The sequence below is a fragment of the Scardinius erythrophthalmus genome, assembly GCF_964197995.2.
Source record: "Scardinius erythrophthalmus genome assembly, chromosome: 20".
NCBI classification, from domain to species: Eukaryota; Metazoa; Chordata; class Actinopteri; order Cypriniformes; family Leuciscidae; genus Scardinius; species Scardinius erythrophthalmus.
The window spans coordinates 18,380,005-18,397,296 of NC_138240.1; the positions used below are offsets into that span (position 1 = coordinate 18,380,005).

A 17,292-nucleotide genomic window follows, 5' to 3' on the forward strand; every position below is an offset into this window, starting at 1 on the left:
TATACAGTGCACGCTAACATAAGCTCCAGGTAATCAGACTCACTGCATGTCAAAGCAGTTTCCTTCCCATTATTAGTTTACTTGCGTTCACATTGTTCAGTACTACTCCTTACAGTCATCCAACTATTGTCTGCATGTCTGTTAGCCTGCTATATTGGCCTGAATCCAAAGTCATTGCTTCCCTTTAGGTTATTAAAAGGGTTTCCAAGGCTTAATGAGAGTCAATGTTGGCTGTGGTTTTTTGGAGCCATTCTTCAGCTGGCTGTCGCCTGTGGCGCCTGGTCCTGCTCTCAGTTGAGGGGCTGTCGATACACAGCTGCCCTGCATACAGACATCTCTGCAGGGTTATTTATAGTTCTCCAGGGCCCTCGCCCTGTCACTGACTGATGCCTCCCAGCCTCCCGGCCCTCTGCGCGTCTCGCTTATCGAGTTTGCTTGAAGGTTATTTCTCGCAAACTGGCACACATGGACCATGAGCTGCACTCGGCTTTCAGTGTTGTTTTCCCCCTCCCTGTCTCTTTTTGTCCCTTGCTTTTTTAAAGTCTCCTCACTTGCACTTTGATAAGGCCAAAATGTGAAACATACACTGATATAAAGAGATTACACTCATGAAACATGTGCTAGTTAATGTGTCTGAGATGGCGAAGATATGGATTTGTGAGCTGATAACATTTAAATTAAAGCATTTTTCAGAGGCGTTTATCCAAAGTGACAGCGACAGAGCATTCAGAGTATACAATTTATCACTTGTAATCAAATTACACAAAGTGTAATCAAACACCTGACCTTGGTGTTGCTAGTACCTTGCTGTACCAATCAAGCTACAGTGCCCCTATAATATAACCATCCATCCATCCATCCATCCATCCATCCATCCATCCATCCATCCATCCATCCATCCATCCATCCATCCATCCATCCATCCATCCATCCATCCATCCATCCATCCATCCATCCATCCATCCATCCATCCATCCATCCATCCATCCATCCATCCATCCATCCATCCATCCATCCATCCATCCATCCATCCATCCATCCATCCATCCATCCATCCATCCATCCATCCATCCATCCATCCATCCATCCATCCATCCATCCATCCATCCATCCATCCATCCATCCATCCATCCATCCATCCATCCATCCATCCATCCATCCATCCATCCATCCATCCATCCATCCATCCATCCATCCATCCATCCATCCATCCATCCATCCATCCATCCATCCATCCATCCATCCATCCATCCATCCATCCATCCATCCATCCATCCATCCATCCATCCATCCATCCATCCATCCATGTTCGGACATCAGGATACATTATCTAAGATAAATTGATTTGCATGCAGTGCCACAGAGTGTGCTGTTCTAAGCTGTCTTTAGCCTTTAAACTCTTAATGAATCAGACAAGCCTGGCAGACTAATCACAATAATCCCTCCAATTACTGTGGGCTCCCCGGCTACCTCTCAAGACTAAAAGGACAACAGACTGTAATGTAGCCAGAGGGCCTGGAGCTGGAAGACTCATATTATCAAGAGAGGAACGGGGACATTACTCAACCCCTCCTCTTCCATCTGCTCATCGACTGATAGCAGCTCTCCTTCTCCTCAGCATCCCAAAAATGAACAATTTCGACAGGGGGCCAGTACCAGTAAAAGAAGAAGAGTTGTAGCAGGGTGTGGCAGATTGAGCTATTATTTTGGGGAGATTTTTGTGGGTAACTGTTTTTCAGCTGTTATTATTAATTGTCACTTTTCAGACCATTAGTCAGCAAATCCTCTGTAAGCACCACCACAGGTGTTATGATGGCGACAGGTATGAAGGTTAATATTTAATTTAACCAAGCTGACATGTTGCTAAAACACAGATCACCAATGCATTACTCACTTTCCAAACCACCACCAGAATACCTGTGGTAATGTTCTGAACATAGAGTGTCAACTGTCACTAATACATGCATTCATTTGAACGTTAACAGCAGAATTCATGTTGCATCTTGTGCAGCATCTTGCGCTTGACACAGAGTTCTAAAGACTTAGCACTCAAGTTAAAAGAAGTTTAACTTTTAAAAAACGTGCTTTGTTTTTTCTCATTCCACTGCCAGTGTTTCATGTTTTTCAATGCAAAAACACATGCAGTGTGAATTGCCACTTTGACCTATCAAATTTCATTTTTATTTTTGTGCTGTTGATTGTGGAGGACGCACTGCCTCTATTGCGTCCTCAGAAAATGCCCCGAAAGCATTGGTAAAGGGGATTATGAATTAGCATTCATAATGTTCCAGGACAGCTTAATCCAAAAACAAATGTACATCAGCCTTGAGCTCTCTGAAGAACTGGTTGGCATTCATTGGTAAAGGAAGGATTTTGCTTGTTTTTTATGGTGACGCTGTTATTTTTATTTTTTTTATGGACAAGAAAAAGGGAAAATTCCTCGCTTTATAGTCACGATGTGCCTTTAATTATAATGTACAACACTGATGCAAAAAATGGGGGTCGAAAATGTTCTGAACTAGATGAAATAGTCCCGCTTGCTTCCACATCCCAACACCCACACACTCTCTTGTAAAAATATGATTCATGTGCAAAAACCTGAGTTGGGACTCTCTAACTCTTGACCCTCATTCAGAAATGGCTCTCATACAGCCTTTCAGCAAACCCAGACGCAAAATTATAGTCCACTTCAAATTACCCATTACCTGACAGAACTTAAGGCCACAGAAGCTGCTCAGTCTCTGCATCTTGTTCTCTTTTATATGTTTCATGGCTTTCAATTGAATGCATTATTTAGTACAGTTAATTACATAGAAATATCACGCTAAAATTTTATTTAATCATGGCTTGACCAATGTGTACAATATGGCTTTTTTTTATAATAAATTAATGAAATTCTATTCGTGTTATTTGAATATATATATATATATATATATAATATATATAAAAACAATAAGTTATCATAACATGTTGGATGCTGAAGAAATTGGCAAGAATAAAGATCTGACTCTTGACAAGAGCCAAATTGTTATGGGAGAGCGACCAAGATGGCTTTATCTCTGAAACGGCAAGGCTTGTGTGTTGCTCCTGGTCAGAGTGGTGAGAATTTACCAAAAGTGGTCTGAGAGGGACAAAATACAAACGGGTGACAGGGTGTTGGGTGCCCGAGGCTCATCGATGCACGAGGGCAACAAAGGCTATCCCGTCTGGTCCAAGCCAACAAAAGCTCTACTGTGGCACAAGTCATACAAAATTTGAATGATTGTTATGGGAGGAATATGTCAACACACAGTGCGTCTCACTCTATTGCATATGGGGCTGTGTAGCCGCAGACCAATCAGAGCGCCTATGATGACCCATAAACACAGTCGAAAGCGCCTACAATGGGTACGCGAGTGTCTAAATGGGACATTGGAGCAGTGGAAGAAGTTGTCTGGTCCGATTAGTCCTGTATTGTTTTACATCACGTGGACAGCTGTGTACTAGCTCACCGTTTACCTGGGGAAGTGATGGCACCAGGATTCACTATGGGAGGACAACAAGGAGGGAGTGGGATGCTCTGGACAATGCTCTGCTGGGAAACCCTGAGTCCGGCCATTCATGTGGACGTCAATTTGACACATGCCATTGTGGCGAGCATGACGAGGCCAAGGGTCGTGGGAGATCTGTGCGGGGCCGGTGGCGTGATTGCTGATGAGCGACACCTGTGCAACGCACCGGTCTCGTATCTCTCACAGAGGAGTGGAAGAATAAAAGGTGGAGCGACGATCGTGAAGGACGAGAGAGGACCAGGCCTGGACTATTTTATTTGCGGTTTTGTTTTATTATGTGTGGAAGCAGTCGACCATGAGGAGCTGCCGTCTTTACTTTCGTTTTGAATGTTCGCCGGTTCCCGCCTCCTTCTTCCCACAACATCGAATTGCGTTACACTGGTGCCGAAACCAGGGATAAAGGAGGAACGCGCTGTCAAAGAGCTTATTCTCTCTTTACAAAGAGAGTCAGTTTCGCTTTTGAATATGCTCGCTTTTCACTTTCACTTTTATATAAATAATGCAACAAAGTTTGTTTTGGCTGTACAGCAGCTCTAAAAGAAAATAGTGTCATTGTCCAGCCTAAGTAAGTTCAGTGTTGATTCATTTCCATTGTAAAATCCTCTGGCCAACAAACGAACAGTACAATATTATGATTCAGGCAGCATTACAGGTCAGAAGTAAGATTGGATCGGAACATTCAAAATACTTAATCCAGTTCCATCTGGTTGAATATCTGATTCATCATGCCAGTATGGAGATGGATTTGTTGAGGATCAGTGCCACTGGCTGTCATGTCGATGAAGCCTTCACAGGGTCTAGTTGTCTAGTCTAGTTGACACTCTGCTGACACTTCAGGGATGCGTTGTGTCAAGGCACAGGTCCTCCGGCCCGGATCTGGCTGACTACCGGCTGTAAACCTTGGGATAAACAGAGAGACTAATATTAGCGTAGATGCCATTCTTCTTATGATATAACGAGTACATCGGGTGTAATAGGAAGTGTTCCTGGTTCCGGCTGACCTACTTTATGCAGCCTAACAATCATTTAACTTATTTGAATAATAGAAATTGATTATGAATTATGTGTATGCAAGGTTAAAGAGATGTGTTTCTGCTTCCCGAACAATTCTAGGAAGGCTGTTCCAAAGTTTAGGTGCTAAATAGGAAAAGGATTCTAAACTGGCCAGAATTTTGAGATCGCAATAGACGTGAAGGACTATAATGCGTTAAGAGCTCGCTCAAATACTGGGGGCTAAACCATTTAGTGCTTTGTAAATGATTAGCAAAAGATTTTCAAATGTATACAGTTTAATAGGGAGCTACTGAAGTGTTGACTGAACCGGGCTAAAATGGTCATACTTCCTGGTTCTAGTAAGAACTCTAGCTTCTGCGTTTTGTACCATTTGGAGTTTGTTTATTCAGCATGCAGGGCAACCACTCAGTAGAGCATTACAATAATCTAGCCTTGAGGTCATGAACGCATGAACTAACTAAGAAAGGCGGAAGAACACCCAGTGCATCACTCTCTGCTGCGTTTGGGGCTGCATAGCTGCAGACTGGTCACAGTGCCCATGATGACCTCTGTCCACTGCCGAAAGCGCCTACAATGGGCACATGAGCAATGAATAAACAATGCAATGCGTTTAGCAATGAATAAAGGCTGAATAAGCAAAGGTTGCCTGGTCTGATGAATCAAGTTTTCTTTTAGATCAAGTGGATGGCTGCATGTGGATGTTACTTTGACATGTTCCACTTATGTACCTAAAGGTTGTTGCAGACCAGGTACACCCCTTGATAGCCCCTAAATGTCTTGGCGCTAGATACCACAGGACACATTCAAGAGTCTTGTGGAGTCCACATCAGAGCTGTTTTGGCAGCACGAGGAGGACCTACATGATATTAGGCAGGTGTTTTTTGTGTTGCGGCTAATCAGTTTATGTTATTTAGCGATTCACAGAAGAAAATGTCAAGTTTGGAGCATGATGAGGTTAATGAAGATGGAATTTTATTTTTTGGAATATTTTGGGAAATGTATTTTATGCCTTTAACTACTTTTTTTTTGGACTTCTTGATATATAATTAGGAAGTGACAGCGGGTTATATGCTGCACAGAGGCAAGCCACCTTGCCAAAAGGTTATGTTTCTGGTTAATAGTTTAAAAAAAGAAAGAACATGAAATGTTATACCATAAAGTTCACAGGTCCTTCAAGATGTGAAGACTTATTCAATTTTCTGCAGATGTTCAGCTCTGTTAAACTACACAGCCTTTTGTCACACTGTCACTGGCGCTTCATTTGTTGTCTAGGAAACGGCATTAACGCGAGCCACTGTTGAATCACCACACATTTAAATGTCCAGCCAGTTTGTGTAGGAGAGAATGAGTTTAGAGGAGCGGATAAGGACGCAAGCCGACAAAAGGAAATTGCCTGAAGTGAAGGGCATAATTTCTTGTCTTCATCAGTAGGCATGAAATTCAAGGATAGTGTGATTTACAGGGGAAATATTTGATAAGTTGTCATGGAAACTCTCAGTCTGCTGTCCACTAAAGTTGCGGGGTTTTTCATGTGAAAAATCCCCTCAACACATATATACACACACACACACACACACACCCACACAGCACTTCCATGTGGCACTTTCCCAACGTGTAAACAGCTCTCCTTCCAGAATGTGCCTCCTCCAAAGACTGCATAAATGAAGAAAAAAAAAAAAGCCCATGCAGGTGTTTGCACTTGGACCTTTTCCTTTCCACTTTGCTCCCAGATATTTATTTGAATGCTTGTCAAGCTCTCTGTGGTAACAGCCAACAGTGATGATAAGAGCTTGAAGGTTGATTGATTGATTTGCACTTTGTGGTTTTGAGAGAGACTCTTGGACCATTTTTAACTGGTTAATGCATTATGATTCATCATCTGACAAATGACAGTTTAAGTTTCATATCCATTTACGTCATTTAATGTAATTTGTGAACCATATGGCACCACTTATTTTCTATTGTTATTAAGTTGTAAGAAAGCCATATGTAGGGCGGGGTATCAGCAACTACATCAAAATACATTTCAATGAATACCTCACAAAAATTCATTTGGATTGCAAAAATACTGCTTAAAACTAGTTTTGAACTAATATTAGTCTTTAAATACTAATAAAAAGTCACATATAACAAAATTATGCCAGTTCAAAAGAAACATTGAACTTTAAAGACTACACTGAGCTTTTAATGTAAACCGCATGCATGTGAAAGATTTTGAAGAACTACATTGAAGATCTGCAACTTATCTGTCAATTAACAATTGAGCCAAATGTCGAACCTTTAAATGTGCTGAATTGCACTTTATAATTCTTTAATGTAGTAAGTGATGTATCTAGTCATGAAATGGCTGCACTCCTCTTGAAATCATTGTTATTTAAGTATTATTTGTGTTTGTCTATTATAGTGTTTATTAATATTTTAATATTTATTAGTGTTTAGCTTTTATTTTTATATTTTCCATGTTTATTTAAAAAAAAAAAAAAAATTTAAATCAATTTAGTTGTGCTTTTGCCATTTTTATTTCTACATTATTACCTTTTGAACATTTCTATTAAATTTCTAATTTCTATCTAAAGCGTGCTGACGGAAGACTTCATCCAAGCCTTTTTCTTTTTTCCCCGCAAACTTTCTGTAAAAAGCAGAAAGTCTGTGTTTCTGTGTCCCTCTTGCCCATCGTCCGCCATGTTTGTTTACTCTGTAAAGTCACGTTTGACCGCAAGAGATTTTTCCTTTGTTATTCCTTGGTTATAAATTTCCCTTGTTCACAGTCGAGAAATCTGGTTGTTTGTGAATAAAATCTGTTAGTGTGTGGCATGTACTCTACTCAATATAGGAACAAAACTGTTAAATCTATGATTTTTTTATTGTTATGTTTGTGGTCTCTCACATATTGAAAATCTGATAAGCCTTAACATGTCCATGCGTTTTAGCTGATGATGACATCATTAGTTCAACAAAACGCATGTAAGGAATGACAGTGGTGATGATTTACCTCGGATACAAGCAAGAGTGAGCGTGCAGTGTATTCGTGCGGAGTGGGCGCAATCTGAGCTGCAAATGACTGGCTCACAGTCAGCTTTCTCCACAATAGAGTTCGTTTGCAAGCAGCAGAAAGCTGCCTCCATGCAACGCACATACAGTACACAAGTGTCGTTCACCAGAGTTCTGTTTTCTTCGCAATGCATGTTTGTAATGACGTGAGATGAACGCAAAGGCACCAGGGTTTGATAGAATCAAGGGAGTGTAAAACCAGACCATCGCTGCGGGGGCACCTAAAACAAATACACTCAAGATTCGGACTGTGGCAAACGTGCCCAGTGTGAATCCCCCCAATGGCGCTTTTCCACTGCATGGTACGGCTCAGTACGGCTCACTGTTTGGCGCTTTTACACTGCATGGTACGGCTCACTTAAATAGTACCACCTTGGTTGAGATTCCAAGTGTGCCGTACCGATTCGAAAATGCGACGTGTAAACACTGCAGATCACTGATTGGTCAGAGAGAATCATCACTACCAGCGTCATTGGATTTGCAAAACAAGACACCAAACCCGCTAGCAGCAACAGCCACCGCAGTATCATTTGTTCACACAACTTTTTTAAATGACTTGCTTTAAACAACCATCACACGCAACTTGAAAAAAGAAATGTCTGAATCGTGGTCAGTAGACGAGGTGCAGAAGTTCCTCTCATTGTTAGCCAAGGAGGAGCGGATGATGTCAGGACAGTAGGTGGCGCAACTATAACGATCAGTCTATAATCCCACCGACTTTGAAGCGGTACTAACTGCAGTGGAAAAGCAAAGCGAGCCGTGCCGTGCCAAGTCTTCCCACGCAGTGGAAAAGCGAAGTGAAGCGAGCCGTACATTGCCGTACCATGCAGTGGAAAAACTCCATAATATTTGCCCAGCACATAAACAGGAATGACTTTTCATAAACCTGTATTTAAGGACATCATCATAATTTTGCCACATATTAGGATCCTGTGATATCTTGCCATTAATATAAAGAGACTTATAATGAAAAATAATTCTATTAATATTGTTCATAATATACATTTTTATTAGGCATTCCACCGTATCCGACACCTGTAGTAGGAAAAACCCATCAAGACTAGGTATTATATTTATATTCACCTCTCTTTATTGAGATTCTACTCAAGCGTTTCAAGTATGTCTGTCTCTGTTGGAGACTGAAGGAGATCATGCTGGTTGAGCTCAAGCCGAATACTTAGAGAAACAGCAGAAGACATTTTCTTAAATGAATTCCCACAGCCTATAAAATAGAGTTTGGAAATTGCTGTAAAATGACACTACAGGGGATCAGCAAGCATGAACGGTCAAGGCACTGGAAAAGATTCATTTTTTCGTAGAGGAATGGCAGAATATTTAGGCATTGACTTAATGTGTTGCTTCAGGGACAGCAGGAAATGTTGTGTTGATGCATTCAAAACCGGAGCAAAATCTACATGGTACAAAACAAGTGTCATTATCAGACGTTGTGTTAACACGTACTCCTCATGGATTTCTTAGCATCCGTGTGCCCAGTTTGTGTTTGTGCATATGTCTGCATTCATGCATGTTTGTGAAAAAGCAATAAAATCAGCGTCACTGAAAAGGCCCTTTTGTTAAGTGATTCCAGCCATAGGTAATCAGGTTTATGGTTTCCTAGCAACAATGCCCTTTCAAATCTCCTCCAGAACAAACCTGACCGAGCTTTTATGTCCACCTTGAATTTAACTAAAACACATAGACCACTGTAGGATTTCATTTTAATTGTTTAATTGTCTCATTTGTTTCATACAACCTGAAATATTCCGTGTTTGTAACGTAACAATGTATTTTGAAGTACATGTGTGTGTTGCTCATTTCTTGCAACATCTTTTTTGTATGTTCCCTTCAGGGTAAGATGGTGAAAGGCATGGGAGGGGCAATGGATCTAGTGGCCAGTGCTGGAACTAAAGTGGTTGTTACAATGGAGCACTCTGCTAAGGTAGGTGTAATCATATGAGACTGCGTTATGCTGGCTTTCTGTATTGCGTTTGAATTTGTTAGCAGTTTGTAAATAATAGTGTAACTTGCATTTCAGACACAATGTGGATGCCTATTTGTGCTCTGCTAATGAAATTAGTTCCAAAAGAAGCCAAATTATTTTGGAATAATTTGCAAAGCATGTCACAGAGCAACCGAAAGCCGTTCTGGAATGTTTCTAATTAAGACAAGCAGAACAACAAACAATAAAATGTTCTGGTGCTGTTATAAGCAGGGGTTCAATTTGGCCGGAATGATCCAGAATGACATTCTGGCAGCACACACATTCCATCTCCAGTGACTTAGTGACGACTTCAAAAAGAACCTTCATTACAAAAATTCATTACATATTTATGCTTTCCTCGTAGCAGTAGCAAATTGAAAAAGTATAATACTGCAAAAAGTGTGCCGTTTCCAATATATGAACTTTCCTTCAAATGTTTTTTTTTGTGTTTTTTTTGAAAGAAATTATTCAGCAAAGATGCATTCAGTTGATCAGAAGTGACAGTAAAGACTTTTAGATTGTTGAAATGCAAACTGCTGATCAAAAAATGCTTTCTATTCATCAAAGTATCCTAAAAAAGTCTATCACGGTCTCCACAAAATTATTGAGCTGCACAACTGTTTAATATTGACAATAATAAAAAATGTTTCTTGAGAACCAAAACAGCATATTAGAATGATTTATGAAGGTTAATGTGACACTGAAGACTGGAGTAATGATGCTGAAAATTCAGCTTTGCATCACAGGAGTAAAATTACATTTTAAAATAGATTAAAATGAAAAACAGTCATTTTTAATTGTAATAATACTTCACAATACTATTGTTTTTACTGTTTACTGTTATTGTTTTTATCAAATAAATGCAGCTTTGGTGAGCATAAGAGATTTCTTTCAAAAAACATTTGAAAAAATCTTACTGACCCCAAACCTTTAAATGGCAGTGTATGTTAGCAATTTTGCTTGCTATATTAAAAGTTATAGACTGTGTGCGGTCTAACCCGTTTAGAACTTAAAGGGATAGTTCGGCCAAAAATGATATTTAACTCATGATTTACTCACCCTCAAGCCGTTCGAGATGCATATGTCAATCATTTTTCAGACGAACACATTTTCATTATTTTAGAAAATGTCTTAGATCTTTCAGTGGTTATAATGTCAAGTTATGGGGTCCACCTCCTTCAAGTCCCAAAAATGTGCATGCATCCTTCAGAAAAGTAATCCATCCGGCTCCAGGGGGATAAACGAAGGCCTTCTGAGGGTAATCCGTGCGGTTTTGTCGTAAAAATATACATATTTAAAACTTTATAAATGAAAATAACTGGCTTCCGGCAACGGTCGACGCGCGTTCACTGCAGATGGATGCCGACGTAGGACGTAGTGTTTGATTTAGCTATACTTCGTTCTACGTCACGATGCTTCCTACGCTACGTCCTACGTCATACGCCGGCATCCATCTGCCATGAACGCGCGTCGACCGTTGCCGGAAGCCAGTTATTTTCTAATATCATTTTTGGCCGAACTATCCCTTTAAGAGGACTTGTTTAAAAGTCTAGTTTAGAACCCGGGATCCTTCATGTCGAAGTAAGAATCACACCACTGGTATTAGGTATTAGTCATATTTGCATATTTATCCATGTCATGTAGTACCTTTCTAGGTCACCAGAATCACCAGTAAATTGGAACTCTTTCCCCACCTCGGAAATCCCAATTTAAACCCTAGTTTTTTGTTTGTTTTTTAAATGTCAGCACTTTTGGAACACTGCTTAGAAAGGTTAAATAAGTGATGTCTCTTTCCCTTGAGAGGATGGCAAATCAGCTCTTGAAGATTAAAGGTATAAGACCAAAATATGTTGCATTGAACATAATTTTGCGGAGATACAGTGTGGTATTTGTTGTAATTCCTATAAGTAGTTTGTTTTAAATGTAGAAGGAAATGATGATTGCATCAATCAGTTTTAATGATTCTTATTGAGTCACATTGCATTGCACGTATTCCCTGTGAGAAGGGCATCATTATTTCCTGTGAGTGACAGAATCTCTTTTCCCTAAGCAGACAGTTGGAGAGGCGTCATTATTCTGAGAAGCTTTCAGCTGTGCAGACAGTGTCAATGTTATATGTCTCATGTGTTTGCAACCTGATAGTTACCCAAAAATGAATATTCTATCATTATTTACTCACAAAATATATTTTTTGCCATACAGTTTATAGTTACCAGGGGCTCCAAACAGCACAAAAAAACAACAAAAAAACAAACAGACAAACTAGGGATGCACAACACATCGGTAACCTTATTGGTTATTGCCTGGTTTAGAGACTTAAGATATTGGATATTTGCATTCTCATTTCCTCTGTTTTTACATTTAGATTAAGTCTCACATAAAATTCATCTTTAAACGATGTTTTACACAATACACCACAATCTTTAGCAAATTTAAAAAATTAATATCCATTTTTCATACTGCATATAATTCATAATGTTATAATGCCTAAATTCACCTTTAGCATTTAAAATAATTGATTTTATTTTTAAGGGTTTTATTTTTCTGAGTGTCTATTTACATCAAGTGCAAATAAATAGCCCTTCTTGTTGGCAAAGGGTATATACACTAACTCCGCCCACCATTGTCTGATTGAGCCCGACAAATTTAGAAAAGAAATCCAGTTGTTGGCGCTGGTCACGACTGACCGAAGTTCGAATCTGCTTTTTTCCATCGCATATCAGTTCGAAGAGGCATTCATTTTAAATAAAACAAAGAAAATATTCGAAAAGTGGAAATAAAGTGCCTAACGGGTATATAATAGTGGGAATCAAGTGTTTAACTGGTAGGGTTATGGGTAGGGAAGAGGGACAGGGACAAGTAATGTCCCAATAATTCAGCATCCATTTATGATTTTAATAAATAATATAATTTTCATTGAATATGCTGTTATTATTGCACACTGTTGTTACAATACACTGAGTTACAAATGGTATCTGCCACTGTTTGCACCAAGTAACATCTAAAAAATTTTTTTTAAATAGTATAGAATTTTAATAGTGTTAATGTATACATTTTTGACCATGACATGAAAATAACTATAGGTTTAAAGGTGTCGACCACAGTTTTAATATTGGTGCATCCCTACAAGAAAGCATCATGAAAGTATCTAAAAATTGGCTTACACATTGCGAGCGGTGCGATATGACTAAAGCAAATAGAGCCCATTATGAGCCCTGTCTACACTGGATGCCACCAATTCTTGACCGTAAACTGATGCCCTGTTATATTTCAGACGTACTTAAAGCGATTGCGCTACTTCTGACACGAAGAACAAATGGATTTGCAATGGTCGCTTTTTCGCATCTAGTGTAGACAGCCTCTAGCTGTTAGCGTGGTAACTGTGGTGTCCGGTGTAGACATGGTGTCATGCTTTATATTTCTAATTTTTTGAAGCCATTCAATAGCTTTGTATGGCTTTAGAAGATTTGTAATATACTGCATGAGTCACATGGACTACATTTTCTGCTGCTTTTATGGTGCCCTTTTGTAGCTTGACAGCCTTATGAACTGTGATTGAATGGAACGAGCTCTATAAAGATTCTTCAAAAACCTTTGACAGCATGCGGTTTGGAACGACGCGAGGGTGCTCTTTACTATTCCGTTAAACGGTTCTTTAAGTACAGCTTTATTAGTATATGCAGTGCATTTGCAGTGTTTCAATTCAACTCACATGCTGTAAAGAAGCTGCCTCAAATGAAATCCTCATGCTGTCTGTTTTAATCAAATTAGTGATATGCACTGAAAACAAAAAAACATTCAAACATAGATTTGGATGCTTTGCTATGTCCATGATCAAAACACCCTATTGAACATAAATGACAGTTCAGTGTTCCCATCTGTGAAATGTGCTTAAATTTGTTCAAGGGTCACGAATAGTCTCGTTTATGACGGTGGTGACATAATTCCCCTTCACACCACTCAGATCGCATTAGCCCAGGCAGAGATGGAGTGAAAGACAAGAGGGATGGGCATAGAAAGATATGGCTGCTGTTCACATGCTGCCCTTGCTTTGTTCATGCTGGTAGTGGCTGCCCTTTGGGAAGGCTAACAGGGCCAGCTGCCTGCCCCTGGTGGGATGAGCTCTCTGGACATGAGTAGAATTAACCACCATCAACTATCTAATTATTATCTCCTGAGTCGGCAGGGCCAGTGTATCCATTACGGTCAATGATGACCACAGCTAGCTTTGAGTGTTTTCTGTAGCCTACCCATTGGCTGAGTGGAGGATGAATTTAATTTCAGGATTCAATTGAGAATTCCTTTTTTACTTTTAATTCCCAAATCTAAATTCTAAATTGACCATGCAGAATTGAAATTCAAATTTATAATCAAAATGGAATGTTTTTTTTTTTACAAAAGTGTATTATCGTAGTATTTTTTTTACTATTATATTACTAAATTACTCAAAATTGACATCTTATTTATCGTGACAATTCCATTTAATGAACTGAAAGGCAGTGAATTCTTAAATCTTGAATTTTAGCTGACCCTGGTGATCGACAGTCCTCATTATTATGTATTAATATTAGGGCTGCCGCATTAACGCATAAATAAAGTTAACGCATGCGATTAATTCAAAATCCTTAAAATAGTTTTGCACAAATAAATTACTGAAGCATGTGAAATTGCATCATTAGCATAATCTTAGAAGTCTGGAGTTTATCACTGAGCATCTACAATGGCGCGAGCACCTGTAACCCTGGTAGGCGGAAATTTCTATTCTAACCCTTTAACAGGAGCTCTGTCATATTGTGTTTTGTTCTGAAGAGCGTGAGCTCTCAAGCATTGTGCTGTGCGAAATACAGACTGAACGGAACGTCAAAACATCCAACCGCTGGCCAGAAGATATGCAAATTACGTTTCTTGGCTGGATACAGCAAACCAGCGTCTCGCTAGTAAAGTTTTGATGGATGAGGATGAATTCGCAGCACAGAGTTCACCAAACTTGAACTTTGGAACGCAGCGAAATGCAAAAACGGATGTGGATGCACAAACAAACCTCGTATGTGCACTCTTGGCGCACTGATCGCACATTGTATTTATGCACAAACACATTTCAGTACATTCACGTTGTTTCCACACACATTCAGGATAATGTTTGATTTGTCATCATGAGTATGTTGTTGCTGTGTTTATTAATTCTAAATGGATCCGTGTACTGTAGTAGGTATTTGCATAATTTGGTTATTTGCTGTCCTTTTGGAAAGACACTGTATTTTCTGCTTTCAAGGTAAATTTAAGTTTTGTGAGAATCACCTGGTTTACTTTGATGGATACAGCAAATGATGAACAAATGAATGTGTTAAACAAGATAAATGGTGATTCATCAATGGAACAAAAGGTTGTGATCACAATTTAAAAAAATTATCGACTGACAGCCTAATTTATATATTTATTTATATGGATTGAAAGACGTTTTATTTTTTTTATTTATTCTACAGTATATTTTATAGTCTTTTGTTTTGTTATTTGATGTATTTCGTAGGGTGATAAACACAAGATCATGGAGAAATGCAATCTGCCTCTGACCGGAAAACAGTGTGTGGACCGTATAATCACAGAAAAGGTGAGTTTTGATATAAAACATTCATTGTTTTGACCCTTTTAGCATTAGGAGACTGCTTTAATTAACAGCCCACACCAGTCTCTTCTGGTACAGAATAAATGTCATCTATTCAGCAGCTTATCACTTCATCAATATACCGAATCAGCCTCGGATTAAACTTCAGTCACCACAGTGAAAAGCTTTGAAAATGGCTTTGCTCTTTTCCCTTAACGCATGTGCAAAGACATAAAGGGACATGACCAATTGTTATGACACTGCACATAGGCAGGAAAAAAATGGAAATCTAATTATCGGACCAACCCTAATCAGATCTCCTGATCGGAGCGACATTACACATCGACATATTTTTTCAAACACAGAGCTCTTTAATGTGAATGTTACTTAATAATATTATCAGCCCTGCCACATGGCCAAGGATCGGAGAGCTGGGAAAATCCCAGCTGGATTGTGGAGAGTAAGGATTTGCTGTCCTCTCATCTCATCAAAAAAGCCTTAGGAGATGGTCCAGGGGCTCTTGAATGATACAGCTGTTTATAGGCTATCTCAGCTGCTCAGAGCTGCTGGTTTTTATGGACTCCTGCTGGCACTCGTCGAGCCGGCCTCTCGTCTCACCAGTGTTATCGCAGCAGTCTTACCTGCCTTCCTCCCCTCCTTACCTTTCAGTCTTCTCTCTGTCCCCTACTTCCTCTTTATATGCTTTGCCAGCGTTTGCTTTTGTAACAGTCACACAACGTGGTTTCTAATGAAAGGATTCTGTCAACATTTATAAAGGTTAGAGCGCTCCAGCTACACTGCCACCACCTTCTATTCAGCCTGTGTTTGTCATGCCACCCTGCTGTTTAACATAGCCCCTGTCTGTCAGCCTAACAAGCTGAGCTTCAGCCCTGGTAATAAGAACCGCTCGGATGTTTAACCTTCATGTTCTGCAAGACCCCAAGGCCGCTGTAGTAGCTCAAGAAACATGAAGTATCTGCTTCATAATTGGTGGCTTTTTCTAATCTTAAGAGGACTGATTACAAAGAACTGATTGTAATTTCAACTTGATAACAGAAGAATGTTATCAAGTTGAAATTATAATCAGTTCTTTGTAATCAGTTCTCATAAGATTAGAAAAAGCCACTAAGTATCATAATAACAAAATGTTATATTTTGTCTGTTTGGGGTCTTGGATATTACAGATTAATTTGCACGTTAACATTTTCTGATGGCTGTTCCATACAACAACTGTAATATAGTTGTTTATTTTAGTTATCATATTACTTATTTAGTTATCATCTTCATTTGGTAATTTACACCCTGTTGTTGGTTATTATTTTGTTGAATAACACTAAAAAAATTGTTTTTGAAAAAATGTCTCATGTTCACCAAGGCTGTATTTGTTTGATAAAAAAAAAATACAATAAAAACAGTAATATCATGAAATATGATTAGAATTTAAAATTACTTATCTTTTTTATATATATAACATTCTTGTGATGACAAAGCTGGCAGTCTTCAGTGTCACATGATTCAGAAATCATTATAATATGCTGCTTTCTGATTTCTTATCATTATCAGTGTTGAAAACCATTGTGCTGTGATTTTTAAATGTTTTTTTGACTAATAGAAAGTTCAAAAGAACATTTATTTGAAATATTTTAATTGAATGCATCCTTGCTGAATTAAAGTTAATTTCTTTCGAAAAATATTACTGAACTCAAGATTTTGAAAGGTTATGTATATTTTTCTGCAGAAACATTTATGGAGCAACAGATTTTGTGTAAAAATAAATTTTGTTTAAAAATCTTGTAACAAAACAAATGTATACGAGGTGGAAAGGTGGGCCTTTTACCCCACACATGGGGTAACAGGCACACAGTATTCATACAAATACTTTAGCTAAAATCATATGTTTTTAATCATGTCTAAGTTAATACTTGTTCAAATAATGCACTATTTTCTGTTTATTTTGATAAATAAAAGTATAATTTTGTTCAATAAATATACTGTCATTAAAATGTAATAGAAAAATATATATTTGAAAATACATTTAACAAAATTATTTAAAAAAAGATTCTTAAAGCATTGAATGAGATCCTATAATAATT

The 17,292-nt window shown here is 38.7% G+C and overlaps 1 protein-coding gene across 1 annotated transcript in view; it reads left to right on the top strand.

Annotated features, from left to right (window-relative positions):
* oxct1a (3-oxoacid CoA transferase 1a) overlaps nucleotides 1–17,292 on the top strand; it is a 51,972-nt gene that overhangs the window by 30,174 nt on the left and 4,506 nt on the right. The window contains exons 14-15 of the mRNA XM_081349254.1: nucleotides 9,466–9,555; nucleotides 15,125–15,205. Of these exons, the coding sequence (XP_081205380.1) occupies nucleotides 9,466–9,555; nucleotides 15,125–15,205 (171 nt within the window). The remainder of the gene's footprint in view (nucleotides 1–9,465; nucleotides 9,556–15,124; nucleotides 15,206–17,292) is intronic.